This window comes from Castor canadensis, chromosome 8 (genome assembly GCF_047511655.1).
Source record: "Castor canadensis chromosome 8, mCasCan1.hap1v2, whole genome shotgun sequence".
NCBI lineage: Eukaryota > Metazoa > Chordata > Mammalia > Rodentia > Castoridae > Castor > Castor canadensis.
The window spans coordinates 85,769,810-85,788,286 of NC_133393.1; the positions used below are offsets into that span (position 1 = coordinate 85,769,810).

The 18,477-nt window shown below is 51.7% G+C and overlaps 1 protein-coding gene across 11 annotated transcripts in view; it reads right to left on the minus strand.

Annotated features, from left to right (window-relative positions):
• Positions 1–18,477, minus strand: part of Adcy6 (adenylate cyclase 6) — a 31,621-nt gene that overhangs the window by 10,701 nt on the left and 2,443 nt on the right. For 6 of the 11 annotated variants that reach the window (XM_074083267.1, XM_074083264.1, XM_074083266.1 and 3 more), the window contains exons 2-21: positions 14,596–15,460; positions 10,747–10,896; positions 10,213–10,334; positions 10,009–10,120; positions 9,715–9,842; positions 9,093–9,251; positions 8,873–9,014; positions 8,634–8,762; positions 8,376–8,401; positions 8,002–8,149; positions 7,678–7,775; positions 7,422–7,509; positions 7,168–7,284; positions 6,739–6,897; positions 6,276–6,454; positions 5,339–5,374; positions 5,126–5,255; positions 4,541–4,804; positions 3,589–3,793; positions 2,691–2,815 (exon numbers count right to left, since the gene is read on the minus strand). In XM_074083267.1, coding sequence (XP_073939368.1) covers positions 2,691–2,815; positions 3,589–3,793; positions 4,541–4,804; positions 5,126–5,255; positions 5,339–5,374; positions 6,276–6,454; positions 6,739–6,897; positions 7,168–7,284; positions 7,422–7,509; positions 7,678–7,775; positions 8,002–8,149; positions 8,376–8,401; positions 8,634–8,762; positions 8,873–9,014; positions 9,093–9,251; positions 9,715–9,842; positions 10,009–10,120; positions 10,213–10,334; positions 10,747–10,896; positions 14,596–15,459 — 3,381 coding nt within the window. In that variant the 5' untranslated portion in view covers position 15,460. Of the gene's footprint in view, positions 1–3; positions 2,480–2,690; positions 2,816–3,588; positions 3,794–4,540; positions 4,805–5,125; positions 5,256–5,338; positions 5,375–6,275; positions 6,455–6,738; positions 6,898–7,167; positions 7,285–7,421; positions 7,510–7,677; positions 7,776–8,001; positions 8,150–8,375; positions 8,402–8,633; positions 8,763–8,872; positions 9,015–9,092; positions 9,252–9,714; positions 9,843–10,008; positions 10,121–10,212; positions 10,335–10,746; positions 10,897–14,595; positions 15,464–18,477 lie in introns of those variants that run through there. The other 5 variants (XM_074083262.1, XM_074083265.1, XM_074083259.1 and 2 more) reach the window with 3 other exon arrangements.

The following is an 18,477-nucleotide window of genomic DNA, read 5'->3' on the forward strand; positions in this document are numbered from 1 at the left end:
GAATTTTACAAAGAGTTTGAGTTTATTGATATTTAAATATATTAAATATTTCACTGAAATACAGGGTACACCACCCTCCCCCACTCCCACAGTGGTTACATTAAAAAAAACAAAGCCCATGGCTTCCCATCCCCTGACTCCTTCACCAACTGCTGAGGGAAGGGGCAATGGTAACTCAGGGGAAGTGCATGGCTGGCACTGTGGTACAGCGAGTCAGGGTGTGGACAGGCCCCTCCCAACCTGGCAAGACAAGTCACCCAAGGCTGAGGTCTTCCCATTCTACCTTACTTACACCCTTACCCCCACCCCATGGCACCAAGTAGTTCCTTCCTATCCAGTGATATGGCTGGGGGAAGGTGAGTCAATTTTCTGTCTGGGCCAGCTAGTCTTTTCCCCTCCTCTGCCTTAGTTAATAAAGTGTCTGGTGGCCCATTTGGTTGATGTACGGAGATTCCCAAGGCAGGCAGTACCAAGCCAAAAATCAGTCCTCTGAAGGGAGCCGGTGTTAAAAGGAGAACAAGAATGGGCAAGAATACTACTTGCCTCTTCCACCCATCAAGCCCATTTCTCCTCTGCCTTTCTACTCACTTCTAAGACAAAGTGACCTTCAAGCAAAATTTAAATAGGTACAGAGAAACCAAGGCACCAGTTACTTCAGGCCAGAGTCAAGGAGGTTGCAGGGAAAGTGGTAAAAGGAAGGCAAGGACAGGAAGGGAATCTAGAGTCCAACTTCCTAACCTGTCTACCAGCCCTTGCAGGATTCACAGGGATTGGTTGCTGGGACCAGAGTAGCCATGACTCTCAGGCTGAATGCTTGGGAAAGTGAAGTTTAAGGTTCCCCTGCCCTATCCCCTAGTACCAATATCTGGGTCCTCAGAGGGATCCCATGCTACCCCCAGTCCCAAAGCATACCAAGTTCCAGGACACAAGCTGAGGAGCCCAGGAAATTCCTGAGCCTCTGCCCACAAAACCCCAGATAGTTCAAGTGCATGGAGCACTGGGGCTCAAGCAGGCGCTTGGGTCCCTGCCCAAGGCAGGGAGACAGTCATTCTACACATGTGGCTCCCAAATGGCACTTAGGGATTTGGCACAAAAAGGACTTCTCTCCCCAGATCACCCTCCTTTTGCTACCACCCCCATCCTACTCCTGTGCTACCTGGACATCTCTCTCCATCCCTTAAAATAGAAAACCCTGTCTTAATCTCAGAAGACAAAGGCCCACAGGAGAGAGGCGACCCAGGTGGAGAGCTGAGGAGCAGGAGCACAAGTACACACACAGACCTGGAAAACAGATATGCACACAAAGAGCAACATGCACACAACAGTTACACAAACACACAGACCCTCCCCAGTGCCAGTCTTGGGAGGCCAAGTTTGGGATCAGGGTCATCTTCCTCAGTGCCCCAACCCTTTTCTATTTGGCAACAGAAGGGATAGAGACGCTCCATGCCCACTTGCCAGCAGACAGCAAGCAAGCACTGGGGTTGAGGGAGCTGATCCTGGCTACACAGGAGCCTCGGATCACTCTGGCACCACCCTCCTCCCTGGTCGCCTGCACTCTTTGGTACCTATAGGTGAATGTCCAGCTCCTGATCTTCTGACATCCACTCATACAGGCCCACTTTCTGGCTGGGCATTTTCACAGTACCAGTGAGGCCAGACACCCCTTTCCCTGGAGCATGCAGGAACTGGGGCTAAATCTGAGCTGTCAGAGGTCCCTTTGTTCCCCTTTGGGGACAGATCATGGGACTATGATTTGGCAAATGGAAACATTCCCCTGAAATGTGGACAGAGCTGGGTCCCCAAAGCATCTCCCTTCTCTGCCTTATAGCTAAGAGGGAGACCTGGCTGGGGCTGGGGGTGCCCAAGACCAGTGCTGGGGACACAGGCATAGCAAAGGCAAGCATAGAATAGGCACTCCTCATGCCTGCCCCAGTCTCTAAACAAAATATTCCCAAGAAAAAGAGGGAAAGGAAGGACCCAGCCCTGAGCCTGTTGCCCCAACAGGGAAAAAATGGTAGGCGTGGCAAGTTGCCAGTTTAATCTCTCAGGCAGGAGGGCCTCTGCCACTGCTGCTGCCCCTCGCCTGCTCCCAAAAGCTAGAAGAATGGAGAGGAAACAGCCCTACCCCAGTTAAAAAGAAGAAAGTCGCTTGCATAATCCTCTTGGTATCCCCTCCTTCGCCAGCCTGAGGGCAGCTGAGCATGCTCCAAGCACAGCCTGCTGGGTGTTCCCTTTTGCTGTCAGCAAGGTCTGGAGGTTCAGTGCCTGCCGCCACAGCTCCGCCCAGCAAGCACAGAGTCCACTCAATGCCCACCTTGGTCCCTTCAGCTGAATCTGCAGCTGGGCCCTGCTAACTGCTGGGGCCCCCATTGAGGAAGTAGGTGGTCATCTCCCCCTTGCCCTTCACCTTGACCACCCCTCGACACTCCAGTTGGTAGCCCTTGGCAGCTAGAACCTGGTACAGGTCCGTGGTCACCTGGGGGAGTGGGAGGGGAGCCCGCTTAGCCTGGAATCCTTCTTGCTGCATTTGCAGAAGCCCAGGGGTTCTCTAGTCAGGCTAGCTCCCTTCCCCCAGTCCCCACCCCACCAGCCACAGAAGACTGCCACCCTGCCCCTGTCCTGCAGTGAGACCTGTGGAAGCCCTCTGGATCCATACCTCTCCCAGCTTTGGCTCACAAACCCCTCACCTGTATTCGGTCAGGGACCCCCGTGCTGTCCATACGACTAGAGACATTCACTGTGTTCCCCCAGATGTCATACTGTGGCTTCCGGGCCCCAATGACGCCTGCCACAACTGGGCCCATGTTCAACCCTGAGGTGGGGAGAACAAGAGATTGAGACTAGTAGATGTTCTAGGGCCAGCCCAGGGAGTCATTCTACCTCCTGGCACCTTGAGAAGAGCCCAGAGGAAAAAAGTGGAAAAGAGACAAGTCTCCTGGTGGGCTTGTAAGCTGAGAAGCATTCCTGCGTCCACTCAACTGTTTGTTAGCAGTAGCTAATCTACCGGATGCTGCTGGGGCCAGTTATGTACTAGCGTTTTACATTGCTGCTTCCTTTCAACACCGCAAAGGTAGGCAATATTATGCTCATTTTATAGACGAGATACTGAGGTGACTTACTCAAGCAGTAAATGGAACAGCCAGAAGTCAAACCAGTCTGACTCCAGAGCCATGCTACTAATCACTTCCCTGCACCAGTTCATCCAAGAGGAAACACCTCAATCAGACTGGCCACAGATAAGGACACAGGCGATGAAATTTAAATAACCTGGTTTCAAATCTTACTTACTTCAAACCACTTACTAGTGGTTTGACCTTGGGAGGTTGTTTAATCTCCTAAAGTCAGATTCCTTATCTTTAAAGAGGGGAGTAATAATGTGAGAATTAAAATAGCCTAGCACATATTAGACTCACAATAAAAAGTCTCTGTCCTTAATACCAGACTTAATACAGCGAGTTCAAGGTAGAGACACCCCACAGGAGACCTAATGAAACTGGGGACACCCCTATTCCAGTCTGTACCCTCAGCTTTACCCAGAAACAGTCCTAGAAAAACCTGCCAAGCCAAGAAACCAAGCCTTCTCACCAATCTTCATTTGGAAATTGTTGAAGGAGTGCTCATTGATGTGCTTCATCTGCTCCATGAGCCTCATGGCGTAGTCAGCTAGAGCAGTGATGTGAGAGCGGCCCACCTGATCATAGGTGCTGGCATTCAGCCCAGAGGCAGCCATGTAGGTGCTACCAATTGTCTTGATCTTCTCCAGCTGCCGAAACCGCTCCTCACTGATGATCTGGACAACACGGAGGGTGTGGGGGGATCTGGCTGTCAAGGCAAAGAGGCCAAACCCAGCCCTGCCCCAAGGTTTGTTCCTTGCCATGTCTCAGCTCCCTTCCCCTCTTCCCTGTCTCAATAGCTCTCAATGCAGGTCTACAAAGCCATGAACACAGGCAGTCCAGGACTCCAGGCAAGAGGTTGAGCATACAGCCCAATCAAAGGTCAATTGGAATGCCCCGCACAGAAAAAGGCAGTAGAAGGGACACTGGACATCAAGCACTCCTGCCCTCACCTTCTAGGAAAATGAGTCCCAGATCGAGAAAGGGACTTCCTTCCAGAACAATGAATGACCCATTCCTGACCTGGATGCTGAGGACACTTCCTCACATTTTGCTTCCATTTTCTCTATTCAGGGAACCATCTTGGCCTCACAGGCTCTATCCACAGACTACCTCCTCCTTCTTCAATGACACCACTTGGTACCTATTCTGTTCCGCGCATGTTTTCATGTTCTCCTTTGCTCCCCAACAAAGATGACCCTGCCCCACAAAGGTTGACTCCCTTGTTGCCTCTGATACCTCCTGAGTTCCTATCCCTACCTACCCTTTACTCTACCCATGATACCTCTGGCTCCCATCAGATCTTCCATTCTCCTCCCAGTACCACCCACCCCCTTTAACCATGGCCTTCTCATCCAAAGTTTACTGTACTCTTCTGGTCCCAAATCTCCCAACTCTGCCAGCACCAGACAGAAGACAAGTACCTCATCAAAATCAGCGATGATCTCATTGAGCAGCCGTAGGCACTCGACACCCTCATTGTTTGCCTCCAACTCCACATAGAACTCAGAGAAGTTGGCAATGGAGGCAAACATAACAGCTACACATTCACATGACTGATAGTAGAGCTCATCATTCCGGCGTTCCCGGGCCAGGAAGTGGGCAGCCACATCTTTGGGCAGAATGTTATGCAGCAGCCGCCGGTTATAAGCCTGGAGCTCCTCCATCTCCTCCTTCTCCCCTGTTGCCTGAGGACACCACACCCATCACCCATTGCCCAGCATTCACAAGGGGTGGGTACAGTGGCCAAGGCCTGGAGATGGGCATCAGAGGGAATCATGTGGAGGAAGAAAGGCATGGACAGATGAGGCCTAAAGAACTAGCAAAGGAGCAAAGGGGGCAGGTACAGGACAGGGCAGAGGACAGATGGGCACAGAGAAGGCATGGAGCCAAGGTAGGCTTAGGAGCCCAATCCTTAGCCAGCTAGCAAGAGATGTGTTTCTGGTTTGGCCCGAACTCTGCCCCAGGTTCATCCCCCTCCCACTTCCCCAAAGGCCCACTGAAGTCACCTGCAGTTTCCAGAGAAAGTCCAGGCGGGCTGTTGACTCCACCTGCTGGGCATGCAGATACAGCGCCAGTGCAAACACCAGCAGAATCACAGGGGTCATGTATTTCAGTGCCACCCTCCCTACAGCTGGGCTGAGGATAAGCAGAGACATGCTTGGTATCTGAAGGTGGTATCTGCCAGCCTCACCCTTTGCTGCCCCAGAACCCTCACTTACCACTCCAGCCCATCAAAAGTCTCATTGGAAGAAGCCCTGGCAGGAAGACACAAGAGACAAAGTCACTGATGCTTCCGGGTTGTTGGGAGGGGCACAGAGGGGAGACAGAGATTGTACTGCTGAGCCCATACCACTAGTCAGGCATTAGGCCAGGGCTTTTCCTGATATTAATTAACTCATGAAGAGCAAAGATTAAAAAAACCTCTACTCTTAGTAGCTCTTCTACTTACCAGCTATATGACCTGGGACAAGTTGCTTTAAACTCTCTAAGCCCCAGTTTCCTCATCAATAAAACAGAGATCAGATCTAAATAATGCATATAAAAGGCTTAGCATGTGCCTGGCTTGCAGTAAGTCTTCATAAGTGGTAGTTACTATAATCTTTACAACTACCCTGTGACAATAAGTGGTACTGCCATTTTACAGATGAGAATAGTTAACTCACTTGTCCAAGGTTACACAGCTAATGAGTGACAGAGCAGGGATTCAAACCCAGCAGACTCCAGAGGCTCTTTCTACTACAACAAGCTATGGCCACTTATCACAGCGGTGGCGCTTTGCACAGAAAAAGCCAGTGGGGTATCCCAGAAAAAGCCCTCAACGAGGTGTCAGAAGTTTGGTTGCTATCCAGGGTTCTGCCACCAAGCAGCTCTATGACCTACAGGTGGTTAATTAAGACAGTGGGTAGGAAAATACCATGCAAATGAAAAAGGGAAAATTTTTTTTAAATGTCTAGCCTAAAGTCAGGGATTTCCCATGACCATGGTTTCCTTGGGGAAACTACTTAGTATCACTTGCCAGGAGCTCCTCCATCTCCTCCCTTTCTGCCACAGGTGGGTTGTGGCATTCCAAGAGCACAAGGGTCTGGACACCAGAGGCTCTCAGTGACCCAGCAAGGGAAAGTCCTGGGGTATTAAAGGGACTGAGAATTAACTTACAAGCCATGGACGCCAAGCAGTAGATCATAGTTGTCAAAGATCGTGGCTGGGGGACCCAGCAGAAGCAGCACCAAATAGATGAGCCCCAAAACAAAGGTCATTGCCAACTTGCCGATACTGCTTATGTGCAGGAAGACAGAGCTGGCCAAAAGACTCAGCAGCATGTTCCCGACAAAGTACTGGGGGAAATGGTAGAGGCAGTGTTGGGTGGCAGCAGAGGCTGTGGCACCCAGAGCAGGGAGAGCCCTGCACTCCCCTGCCTGACCTACCCTCCCCTCCACAGCCCTCAAACCCCAACTCCATTCTCCATGTCCAGCCTACACCACACCAAGACCCCTGGTTGCTTCTGGAGTTGGCGACTCTGGTGAGTTCCTTGCTCCCCAGTGCCCATCACCAGGCCTGGCACAGAGGGGCCAGTAACTGTGTCAAGACATCCCCCTGTGCCTGAACACTGCTTGGACACCTCGGGGAAGCTGCAGGTGGGTGCGGCGCCCTCACACAGGGGAGCATCCAGGCCCAGAGAGTAATTTAGCTGTTGTAGGTGGCAGGCGGTGATGTCAGCAGGCGTTAAATTCAGCATCCGGGCTGCACAGGTCCGTATGGGGGTGTGGTTACAGGTGAACTGCAAAAATCGAGTGTGTATCAGGGTAACCAAGGAGAGGAAGGGTTATCAGGGACATACCCAGGTGCCTCACACTCCAGGGGCCAAAGTTCTCAGAGATGGCAAGAGTGGGAGTGGAAATAAGGAGGGAAGTCTGGAGTCAATCTCCCCTCTTCTGGGACATCAGGTTTTCTGAGGGCAGGAAACACATCATTTCCCTTATTTACTCCCAGCACCCAGAAGAATGCCTGGCATAGAATAGATGTGGGAGAATTTCCACTGGACCCTCACCATGTTGGCGATGGCAGAGATAAACACAAGCAAAACCGAAAAGATGCCAACTGCTGTGCTGTGAGCCCGTGAGCGGACAATGCTGCGGGACAGATGTTGCAGGGCCTTAGGGAAAAGCTGGAGTAGCAAGAGACCAAGAATTGGAGGCCATGTTAGCCAAGGGAAAAGACCAACCAGGGATGGGGCTGAGCAGGACAGGCATGGCCTTCTCTTCCCTCTCCCCGCTGAATCCCCAAGGATGTCCCCCTACATACAGAACCACAGGAGTACACAGCACAGATCAGCACAGTGGCCAGCAACAGCAGGAAGATACTGGTGTAGATCCCAAGCATCAGGGTGGAGCTGGAGCAGGATAGGGCCAGGGAAAATGTTAATCAGGAAGGTGTGGCTATCCTATCTCACCCTAGGAGCAGGCGAGGGAGGGTTCAAGGGTTCGGGCTCTGGGGGCAGGGGCCTGTGTGGGGGTTTAGGAAGGTTATGGGAAGTGGTGAGGAGGGGCAGGACACTCACTGTGGGAAGATGAGAAGCTGGATGAAGCAGATGAAGCAAAAGACCAGCAGGGCACAGGCAACATAGGCTCCGAAGCGGGGATCCACCTTCCGTGAGTACTGAGGGAGAAGAGGCTGAGCTGGATGCTGGGCCCTGCCCTGGTGGGGCAGCAGGCTTGACAAGAGCAGAGTACTACCAGGGGCCTCTGGGGAGAGGCAGTGAGCCCAACTGAAGTGAATCCCACCCTGCTTGGTGGTCCCTCCCCACTCCCCCAAACCTTTTCCTGCTCCCTCACCTGTGCTCAGCCCATAGCCCTCATCCTTTTTGCCCTTAAATCTCCCAAACCTTCTTCTCAAGATCCTCTCTCTGGAAGGTGAGCAGGAACCGGCGCACATGGTCCTTACGCAGCTGATCGATGCTGCGGGCATCGATGGCACGGCCCAGGAACTCATCCACCTCATCCTCAGGGTTCAGGGCATCTTGGGCACCCCGGCTGAGGGCAGGGGACATGCTTTACCAAGTGCATGAGCAATACCATGTGATAAGAAGTGAGAAGGGGAGAGCTCAGGCAGCAGCCAAGGGAGGGCCTGTGTGTGGCTCTTGCTCCCACACAACATATCAAAGCCCCAGGAGAAAGGGGATCTCAGCTCCCGTAGCCCCATCCCAGGGTACAAGTGCCTTTTCCCTTCTCATCCCCCCTCCTCAGTAACCTGACTTACTTGTCTTTGCTGGAATCATCAATGCCCTGGAGAAAGGGACAGAGTGTATGAGTGAGGTGAGGAGCCAGCCACCTTTGCAGTCCTTTTCCCCATCCCAGCTGTGCTGAGGGTGTCCCCACACATACTGTGGGGGCATTGGGAGCCTTGGGATGAAACCACTCCTCCTGCCCCCAATACTAGAAAGCATACACAGAGATGGCAGCAGCATAAAGGAAACAGAGTGTTGAGGGAGACAAGAAAGTGCTGTGGGACCCTTACCATCTGGCGGAATGCCTTGGAGTCCTTGGTCCGGGAGAAGGCACGGTCAGGCACCCAGCGTGGCATCAGCCCTTCCAAGGAGTTGGCTCGTGTCCGCTGCAGCTTGGCGAGCATGGCCTTTTCCTCTTTCTGTGTGGGCAGCATGGGCACAGGCTTAGAAGAGGCACTCCAAGAAGGTCTTCTCCCCATTTGTCCTCCTCCCTGCCTGTCCCTCCCCCAAGTCCTGCCCTGGCCCTGACCCGTTTCTGGCTGGCACCCAAGATGAGGAAGGTCTCGATGCGCTGCTCCTTGAGGTACGCATTTCGCTCACCGCCACGACCCGGCTCCACCTCATAATCCCCGTTAAGATACTGCAGCGTGGCCCGAGTGATGTGGATGCGGCTGTATGGGACCAGGAGGTGAGACCCTGGCTCTCCCATCTTGTTCCCGTACCCCACCACCTGGACCCCTTCTACTCACCCAGCCCGGCCCCCTGCCTCCATGTGGTTGGCCAGGGTCACATCATTGGACCACACATCGAATTGCCATTTTCGCAGGCCAAGAACACCACAATGTACTCGTCCACTGTGGATGCCCACACGCATGTTCACATTCACACCTGTCACCTCACGCACCAGCCTGGGAAGATGCAGGTCCCAATCAACTCCTGGAATGGTCTTCCCCTCCCCCAGCCCAGAACCCAGGCAGCCAGGGGCAAGGACATAGCCAGATGCAGGGGATAGGAGCACAGCCTTGGAGGGACATACAACTCAAGGACAAAGGTTTGAGAACTGTGTTCAGCAGGGGCCCACAGCATCTTGTGGTACTGAGCTAGGAGAGGAGGAACCACTCTTCTCAGCTCCAGCCTGCTCAACTGGCATTCTCTGCATCTCCAATCCCCCATCATCCTTAGCTCCCCACACTCTCCAGCCAGCTGAAGGATACACATGGGTCTTCACACAGGTTGTAGAAAAATCCACTCCCCTCCCCAGATTTCTAAGATGAAGTGCCAAGACTGAGCAAAATTCCTGAGGACCCATCAAAGAGTAGCCACAGTCTGAGGCACCCTTTTGGGGCACCCTGGGAAGGGGGCACTGCTTACGAAATAGCCTCGATCATGTCCACCCCCATCTCCACACAGCAGTGGGCATGGTCTGACCGGGCCTCTGGCAGCCCTGACACACAGTAGTAACAGTCTCCTAAGATCTTGATCCTCAGACAATGATTTTCCTGAAGGGGAAGAGGTGGAGGGAAAGGTCACCTTTACTCTCTTGCCCAGTCTACCTGGCCCACCACACTCACTGCAGCTTCTATCTACCCCACACCCTCCAGTTGCCACCAGCAAAGCTGTCCTTTCACCACAGTCAGCACTGCCCACAAGCCCCAGCACCCTCACCGCAGCCAGCTTGTCAAACCGGGCAAAGAGCTCATTCAAGGTCATGACCAGCTCCTGCGCAGTGCACTGGGAGGCCAGGCTGGTGAATCCCTCAATGTCTGCAAATAGGATGCTGTGGATAACAGCAAAGGATGGATGGCCACATAGTCCTCAAAGACTCCTAGGTACCCCCACCCCCGTGGCATCATCCCATCCCCACCCTACCTGACATTGTCGTGCTTCTGGATGTAAATCTTGTGAAACATCATGTCTTCTTTTTTTGTGTTGATGTCTTCTTTCATCTCCATGGCAACGTGCTGGGGCAACACCGACAGCAGCAGCCGCTCCTAGACCAGTGGTTCCAACAGGGCACCATTATCCTCCTTGTTTCACGTTTTGATCCCTCCCAGTCCTTCCACATTCCCAGAGCCCTCCTATGTCTCTCTGGTGACCTGAGTTTCCCTTGTAGACCCTAACCACCATCCCTCTCAGATCAACCTCCTCTCAATCTCTCCCAAGTACACTCTTGTCCACCTTTGACAGGACCAACCCCCAACTCTCTCCTTTGTCTGTCCACCTTTGGACAGGACCAACCCCCAACTCTCTCCCCCCCGCCCCGCCCCCTCATGTCACAGAGTATCTGTGATGCAGTCCAGGAGGACTATTCACACCGTGCTCCACAGACTCGGACAAGCAGATCCAATCTTCAAGTTACTTAGGGGTGAGGAGGGGGGCGCCCTTCAGAGGAAGCAGCCCCACCTGCTGCCGGTTCTCATGCTGCAAGTGCAGCCGTGCCTGGATGTAACCACGGGTCTCCTGAAAGGCTTGCCGCTGAGACACTTCAGCTGGGTAGTGTGTGCAGATGCCAATGACGTTGGTGCAGAGGAAGAGCACCACATTAGCACCGAGCTGCAGGAAGGTGGCAGAGGCAGATGGTGACCACCCTCCAGCACACACACACATGCACACACCCACATCCACAGGCACACACACACACACATACACAGGCACACACTCACAACCTGCCAAGCTCTCTTCTGGACATGTTCCTTTAGAAGGAACCAAGGGTCCTGCACCCTGTCTGCCCTACCCTGCAATCTGTCTCTCCTATTTCCCACAGGGCTCTAGATCCTAGCCCTCTGCCTAGATCACTCCATGACTAGAACCATGATCATTTCATAGCTTCAGGGAGCAGGAGCACCAACCAGAGCCAAGTAGGTCATGGGGCCCAACCCCAGCACCCTGTGATCTCCTACCCCACAAACACCTCAAGCAAAAGATAAATGCTACTCCCTCTGCTTATGGTTCTCCTTACAGGAGGCCAGCACCCAGGAGGCCTGAACTCTCCATCCTCCCATGAATGACCCAGGACAAGTCACCTTACCTCTCTGGGCCTCTCTATGCTCATCATCTATAACACAAACGGAATAAGAAGATCTCTAAAGCCTCCCCCTACCCTGCAAACTGAATAACAGTAAAAATCATTACTATTATCATTATTATTATTACCAAAGCTAATTTCTTGGCCACCTGCAACATGCTAGAATTCTAAAGATGCTTTTTATACATTATGTATTTTTTACAACTCTGTGAATTAAGTAACAATATCCCATTTTAAAACTAAGTGACTCAGGCACAAAGAAGCTCAATAACTCACTCAAGATCGCATGGGTGGTTGTAGTTGGCATGTGACTTGAGCCCAGGACAGTTAGACTCCAAAGCCTGCCCCCTAATTCCACTGTCCCCTACAACCAGGATTTTTTTTTTTTTTTTTTTTTTTGTGAGCCTGGGGTTTGAACTCAGGGTTTTGCGCTTACAAAGCAGGCACGCTACCACTTGGACCTCCAATTTTGCTTTAGTTTTTTTGGAGATAGGGTCTTTCAAATCATTTGCCTGGGATGGTCTTGAACAACGATCCTCCTGATCTCAGCCTCCCAAGTAGCTAAGATTACAGATGTGAGCCACTGGTACCTGGCTTCAACCCAGTTTGAGAGTCCTCCTCTCTCTAATGACTCTAGCCCAAGCTTGGAAACCATCAATTCCACTAATACAAGAATCATCCTTAACTGGGGATGAGGTACCACCATGCCCAGCCACCCCCCCAACACCCACACTTGGTCCCACCAGACCCCATGCCTAAGGCCCCCACCCTAGGCATAGTCAGCCCCCAATCACCATCAGTAGCACTGGCTGGAAAGCAAGTCCAAGGTAAGCCAGCCTCAGTGTTTCTGGAAACTCGGGGGTTAACCTGGCATTTGCACTCCACCCCAGAGCTGGATGGGGCAAGGCTGTGGTTGGGAAGAAGGGAGGGAAAGCTCACCAACTGCCCTGAACCAGAGCTAGTTCTGCAGACTTGGACAAGACACTCAATCTTTGGGACCTTGGTTCCTCTGGGTAAAACTGAGGTCTGACTAACCCAGCCATTTCAGCTCTGACCCTATAAGACTGGCCTCCCAGCTTCCTTCCCAGTCTAGCACACAAGGCCCCAGAAGGCCAAGGCAGAACTCTCACCCCAGAAGCAGAGGTGAAGAGGGGACACACTATCTCCCTTGGGGGCTTCTAAGAATAACCCCCAGTGGGGAGAAAAAGTGGGGGGGCAAACCAGGCAACTTCCCTTCCTGGTCCCAGGAGCCCAAGAGGAAAATGTGAGTCATGGTGGAGGGAAGGGGAAGAGGGATGAGAGACTGAAATAACTCTGTCCACACACATCCCTGTCCATTGTGAGAAAAAATGGATGCCAGGGCACTGGAGGGGACTCCTGCGTGGGCAGGGGTCACTGAGTGAAACTGCTCAGTGTATCTGAATGAGCGGGTCACAGAGGAAAGAGCTGGGAAGGGACTGCCCAAGTAGACCATGAGCCCCCACCCCATCCAGAAATCCACAGGCCCAAAGGGGCATGGAAATTGTTCTCGGTTCCCAGACAGGCAGGGCAGCATGACTTTCTTTACCATCCCAAGAATGTATCTACTGAGACCCAGGGGTGGGTAAGGCTGAAGCCAGGGACTCCTGGCTTGGGAGGCTGATGCCAGGCATCCCTGGAGAGGTGGGAGGCTGGCAGTCCTGTCCTCCCTAAAGCTGAGCCTCCCCAATCAGGACTGGACCTGGCTCTAGGCACCACGCCAGCCAAGAGCAAGTAAGAGACACACACCTAGCCCCCAACCAGTCTGAGAGGAAGGGGGAACACCTTGAAGGCATCACCTCTAAGCTGTTCCTCTCCCAGAACAACAGTCCAGCCCCAAACCCAAGCTTGATAGGAAACCTAGAAAAGATCCTGGGGGACCAGAATGGGCAGAAGGATCTTCCCTTTAACAGGTCTGACAGTGCCCTGTGGGCACATGCTCCACAAACAAACCAGCTATAAAGTTACTTTTAAGAAGGTACGTTTTGTTCTGGGGCACAGGCTGGGCAGGGAAGGGCATCATGCCAGAGCACAAGCCTCTTATCCCAGAAACCCCAGGCAACTTCCTCTCCACACTTGAGGCCTTGGTGGGCTATAGGTCAGAAGCCCTTGGCAAGACAGAAGCTGGCCCCTCTCACAATTAAGGAGGCAAAGGACAATACTCTAGATCCAGCACCAATTTGCTTACAGCAGGTTGGCCTCTGTTCCTGGGGAAAGGGAATGGGAACACGGGATGGCAGACCCCATAAATGCGTCTCTTTGAAAGGGCCTAAGGGACTTCCCAAAAGCCCTTAAAGCATTCTCTAGAGCTCACTGCCCCCAGGTGAGAACCCTCCCCTGTCAGGTCCTATTTCATTCTGGGAAGGTGGGGTTCTAACAGCAACACTTTAAAAAAAAATACTTTTTTACCCCAGTTTTACAGACTGAGAAACTAAGGCTGGAAGAGACAGGTTCAGTGATCTAATACCCTACAGAGCAGAACGCAGCTTATTGAACAGCCAGGTCTGCCTGTATCCAAGTCCTGATTCTCACTCCACACAGCTACTGAGCTTCACTTACCCACACTCAGAACCCCAAGGAAGCAGCCAGCATGGGCAAAGAACCTCAAGCAGGACTGCCAGGCCCCTGGTGCTCAGTGTGCAAAGGTGGAATGACATCAGATTCCCGTGCTCCTCTTTTCTGTAGTCAAACCCTGTTCAAACCACATCCAAACCAGGAGCGACCTGACCCCAGCTCTCTTCTTTCTGTCCTCTTAGAAAAGGCCTTGGTCCGGGACAAAAGTGACTCCTCCCTTGCCAACTCCATCCCAAACCTGCTCATTCCTCCAGATGACCACCTAGAGCTGCTCTTAGGGATGGCTTTAGGGCCTGCGTCTCAGGGGTCAATTGGGGACAGAGATACCAAGGCCTGGACCCAGCCTGCACTGCCTCTCAGCCCCTCCTACAGTCCTGTATTATGTCCCTATGGGCTGCATTACTTCAACAGGCTAAAGCCAAAGAGCTGCAGAATGTAGCCCATGGTGATAAGAGTCCTGGGCACCTCTCAGCAGTACCCTCTGCTGCAGGACCCAAATGGAGGCCCACATCTGAAGTCAGGCCTTCTGGGTACAGCCACACATCCCAGCACCCAGGATCCACGCACGACTCGTCCATTTTTTCCTTAGCAAGCCCCCTTCCCATTCTGGCTCTGGGACACTTCACCACACTCACCTGCTTCCAGAGGAAGTCATCATCACGGTTGAGTTGCCAGGCCAAGATCAAATGCAGAGCGGAGAGGCCCAGGCCACTGAGCACAGCAGCCCGCATGCGGATGGGTAGGAGCGTGTAGGTGATGTAGACAAAGAATACAGGGCACCAGAGGCCTACAGAGGGGCTGTGCGGGTTGGCAGCCAGGGCACCCCCGATCTGCACAGCTGCCAGGATGCCCAGCACCACATAGCTCACCACCCACATGGAGTCCTCGCGGAAGCTATGTCGGTTACACACCACCATGAGCGCCACGAAGAGGATGGCGGCACAGGCCAGCAGGGCCACGTAGGCAGGCTGAGGAGGGGCAGTTGCAGCATGGAAGGCCAGAAGCACAGCTGTGAGCAGCACAAGCACTGCCATCAGCAGCGTCAGGCTGCTCTGGTTCATCTGGAAGAAGTAGCGCTGGTACAGGCGCTCCAGCTTGGCCGAGCGGAATTGCTTTGACTGGAATACCCTCACGAGATGGCGCCAGCAGGATCCCCTACTCCTGGGTGCTGCATCAGGTGTCACCTCAGCCCTCCCAACTGCTGTTGTCATTGTCACTTCAGTGTCCTCAAAGCCCAGGGCCACTGCCCGCAGCCCCAGCTCCATGCCCTTGCCTGGGCCAGCCCTCCGGATAAAGGCCTCATCCTGCCATGGGCATGGAGCAGAAGCTGCAGGAGTAGGGCTGGGTGGCTCTGCATCCTGCAGGCAGCTCATATAGCGGGGAGTGCAGAATCCACCAGCCCGAGTTCCATGGCGTGGGCGCTTCTGCCCATTGCGTTCACCCCAAGCTGTTTTCCGTTCATCCACTTTGGGGACTAGAAGGCCACTAAACCATGACATGCTGCTGAAAGAAATGCATGAGATGATATTAATACCAACACCAGGGCTACTGCTACCACTCGTAGATCATTACCTGAGCAATGCCCACAGCCAAGCTAAACGCTTCACAGGCACCATTCTCACAAAATATTACTCTCTGGTAAACAGTGGCACCCCATTCAATAGGTGAGGAAACCAAAACCTAAGGAGATAGAGAGACTTACCCAAGCAACCATGTAAGTAAAAGAACCAAGGACCTAAGCCAGATTTGTCTGACACCCAAACCCAGTACATCTAACAAGTCACCTCTTGCCTAAAGTTAGCACAGATTTCTTAGCGGTCACAAACTCAAGTGCCCATGTCAAGGAGTGAAGTAGCCCATAGTTCAAGAGAACTGAGAGGAATAGATTTCCCACCCTGAACGTGAGTGAAGGACCACCAGCACCCACCAGTAGACTGTTGCCACTGGTGTCCCAGTTGGGGTCTAAGATTCTGGTTTTTCAACATAAGCTAAAGAAAACCTGTGATTTTAATGTGACATCTCCCAATTTTTAGATGTTGGCAATGAATCCCCATTCTTCAATAGTGCAAGCCAAATAAATCAAGTCTGTGGAATGAGTTCTACCTATTAACTGCCAATTAGTGATCTCTGTACAAAAGGGAATCTCTTTCCACATCTTTCGTCAACACACACACATTGCACACTTCACCAAGCTAAATTCAACTTCTCCCACAGGTCACAGCTTAAGTGTAACTTCCTCAGGGAAGATTTCCCAGCTCCCCCGCCCAGACTAAGTTTGGTCCAATTTACCTCTGTACATTTCCTCCATAGTACTTATTGCAATTATAATTAAATCATTCCTTGTTTACAGTTGTGTCTCTTCCTCTCTGCCTATGAGCTTTTTGAGGGTAGGAATTATGTCTATTTTGATCAGTACTTTATCTCCAGAGCCAAGTACTAGGCCTGGTTTATAGTAGCAACTTAATAAATGCATATTGAAAAGATAAAAAGCAAGCTAGGCTTATATGACAAAGCACTTGTGTGGCATACACAAGACCCTGGGTTCAATGCCCAGGATCACAAAATAAATAAATAAATAAATAAATAAGCTTAAGGGTACAGAGCAGCTAATGTGAAATAACATCTCATAATGACAATCCTACAATTCTTCATCTTCCTCACTGTATCTAGTGAGGAAGATTGGCCTATTTGCTGTTCCTCAACACACCAAGCTCAGGTCAGCTTGGGACCCTAGTGTTTGTTTGTCCAGTCTGGAACAAGAGTCCAAGTCAGAGCCCAAATGTTCACTTATCAAAGTGGCTGACCACCCTTTTAAAATAGTAATTCCTTTTCCCGGGGCTTCCTATCTCTCTTCCCGGCTTCACATTTTTTCTTTCTTCATAGCTCTTATAAGCAACCGCCGTTCTATATATTTTTCTTCTTTGTTCATTGTCTATCTCTCCTAACAGGGGTGTCAACTACATGAAGGAAAGGATTTGGGTCTGTTTTTGCTTTCTGCAGGAACTACACCATCTAGTAGGCTCTAAATAAACATTTGCTGGGTGGATGGATAGCTGCTGATGGATGCGCTATAATCCCATGTGCTTTCTCTGTTTCAAACTTTTCAAGATCTTTTCACATGACTAATTTCAGCTGATCTCCATCAAAACCCTGTGAAGCTGGTACCGCAGCCACCTGGAACACAGGACAAATCAGACAGGAAGAAAACAAAAACAAACACTGAGGGACCAGAGCAGTTTTACATGGCTAGCCCAAGTTATAAAGATTCTGAGTAACTGAATTGGTCTTGGATCCCAAGTTTCCTGGAGGGATGTGCCTTGAATTGGGGTAGAGGACTACATGGCAATAAGTGAGCCCAAGTCAGGAGTAAATGAACATGAAAGCATTGTCACCCATGGATGCCTGTGTCCTCACCAGGGCCACACTCCTCCATGCCCGCAGGGCACCCTGAGGGGCCCCTTGTACTTAAACCTACTGAGCTAGCAATACTGACATTTGTACTAAGTAGGAAACTAGAAGGGAACAGACACAACACTTGCCCCAGGTGGCCACAGAATCAGTGAGCAACACTCCAGTCATCAGAGGGCCGCCAAAGTAGAAAGCAGACTGGGATCTTCTCTGTATACCCAAAAAAATCTATCCCTGGGTCACCCTCAACCAAGTTTTGTTGACATCTCTTGTACATGCCACAGGGCAGCATGCCCTGCAACCTCTTCACGCCATCAACAGCACCACCTCAAAGGACAGATCAGGAGTACAAGAATTCTGGACAGGCTGGCATTTGGAAAAGGTCACCAAAGAAAGCCTGGCTTTTCAAAATACTTTACAGGAAGAATAATCTTTGGCGAGAGACCAGGTTTCAAACCTTAGCGTGATTATCTGCTAGCTACACTGCCTTGGACAAGTTATTTAACCTCCCTGCATCAGTTTCTTCACCTGTAAAATGAGAGTTATGGTCCAGTTTTGAGGAAAGAATTTAATAATATCTGTCATGCAGTAGACACTGATAAATATTAGTTCTTTTTCCTACCCTACAACAATTTTGAATCCAAATCTCTGCCAGTGTCCGTGAGATATCAAGGCATGAGCAAGAACACACACCTCTCCCCAGCCACTCAAATGCCTCATTCTATCAGTCTCTGTGTCCCTAGCTGTCAGTCTCCAGAGCTGCTGGGGACAGAACCCAGAATGAACAGGTTTCCCACTGCCCTCACACTCCCACCCCAGAACATTTTGCTTCAGCCTCGTCCTCTCTAGTCCCTTGTCCTGCTCTTATCTTCCCCTTCCACCACCACTGGCCCAGAGCTCTGTCCCCAAAGGACCTATTTCTGGCCAAGTTCCCAGCCCCTGGAAGCACACTCGAGCATCTGGCTCATACCCACAGAGGAAGGGGCAGCCACTATCAGGGAAATGCATGACCCTTCTTCCAAGAACACTGACCCCCCACAAGAGGACAGTTTCAGAGCTCTGTAACTGTCCAACCAACTGCAACCATCCCACCCTGACTCCACTCCAGG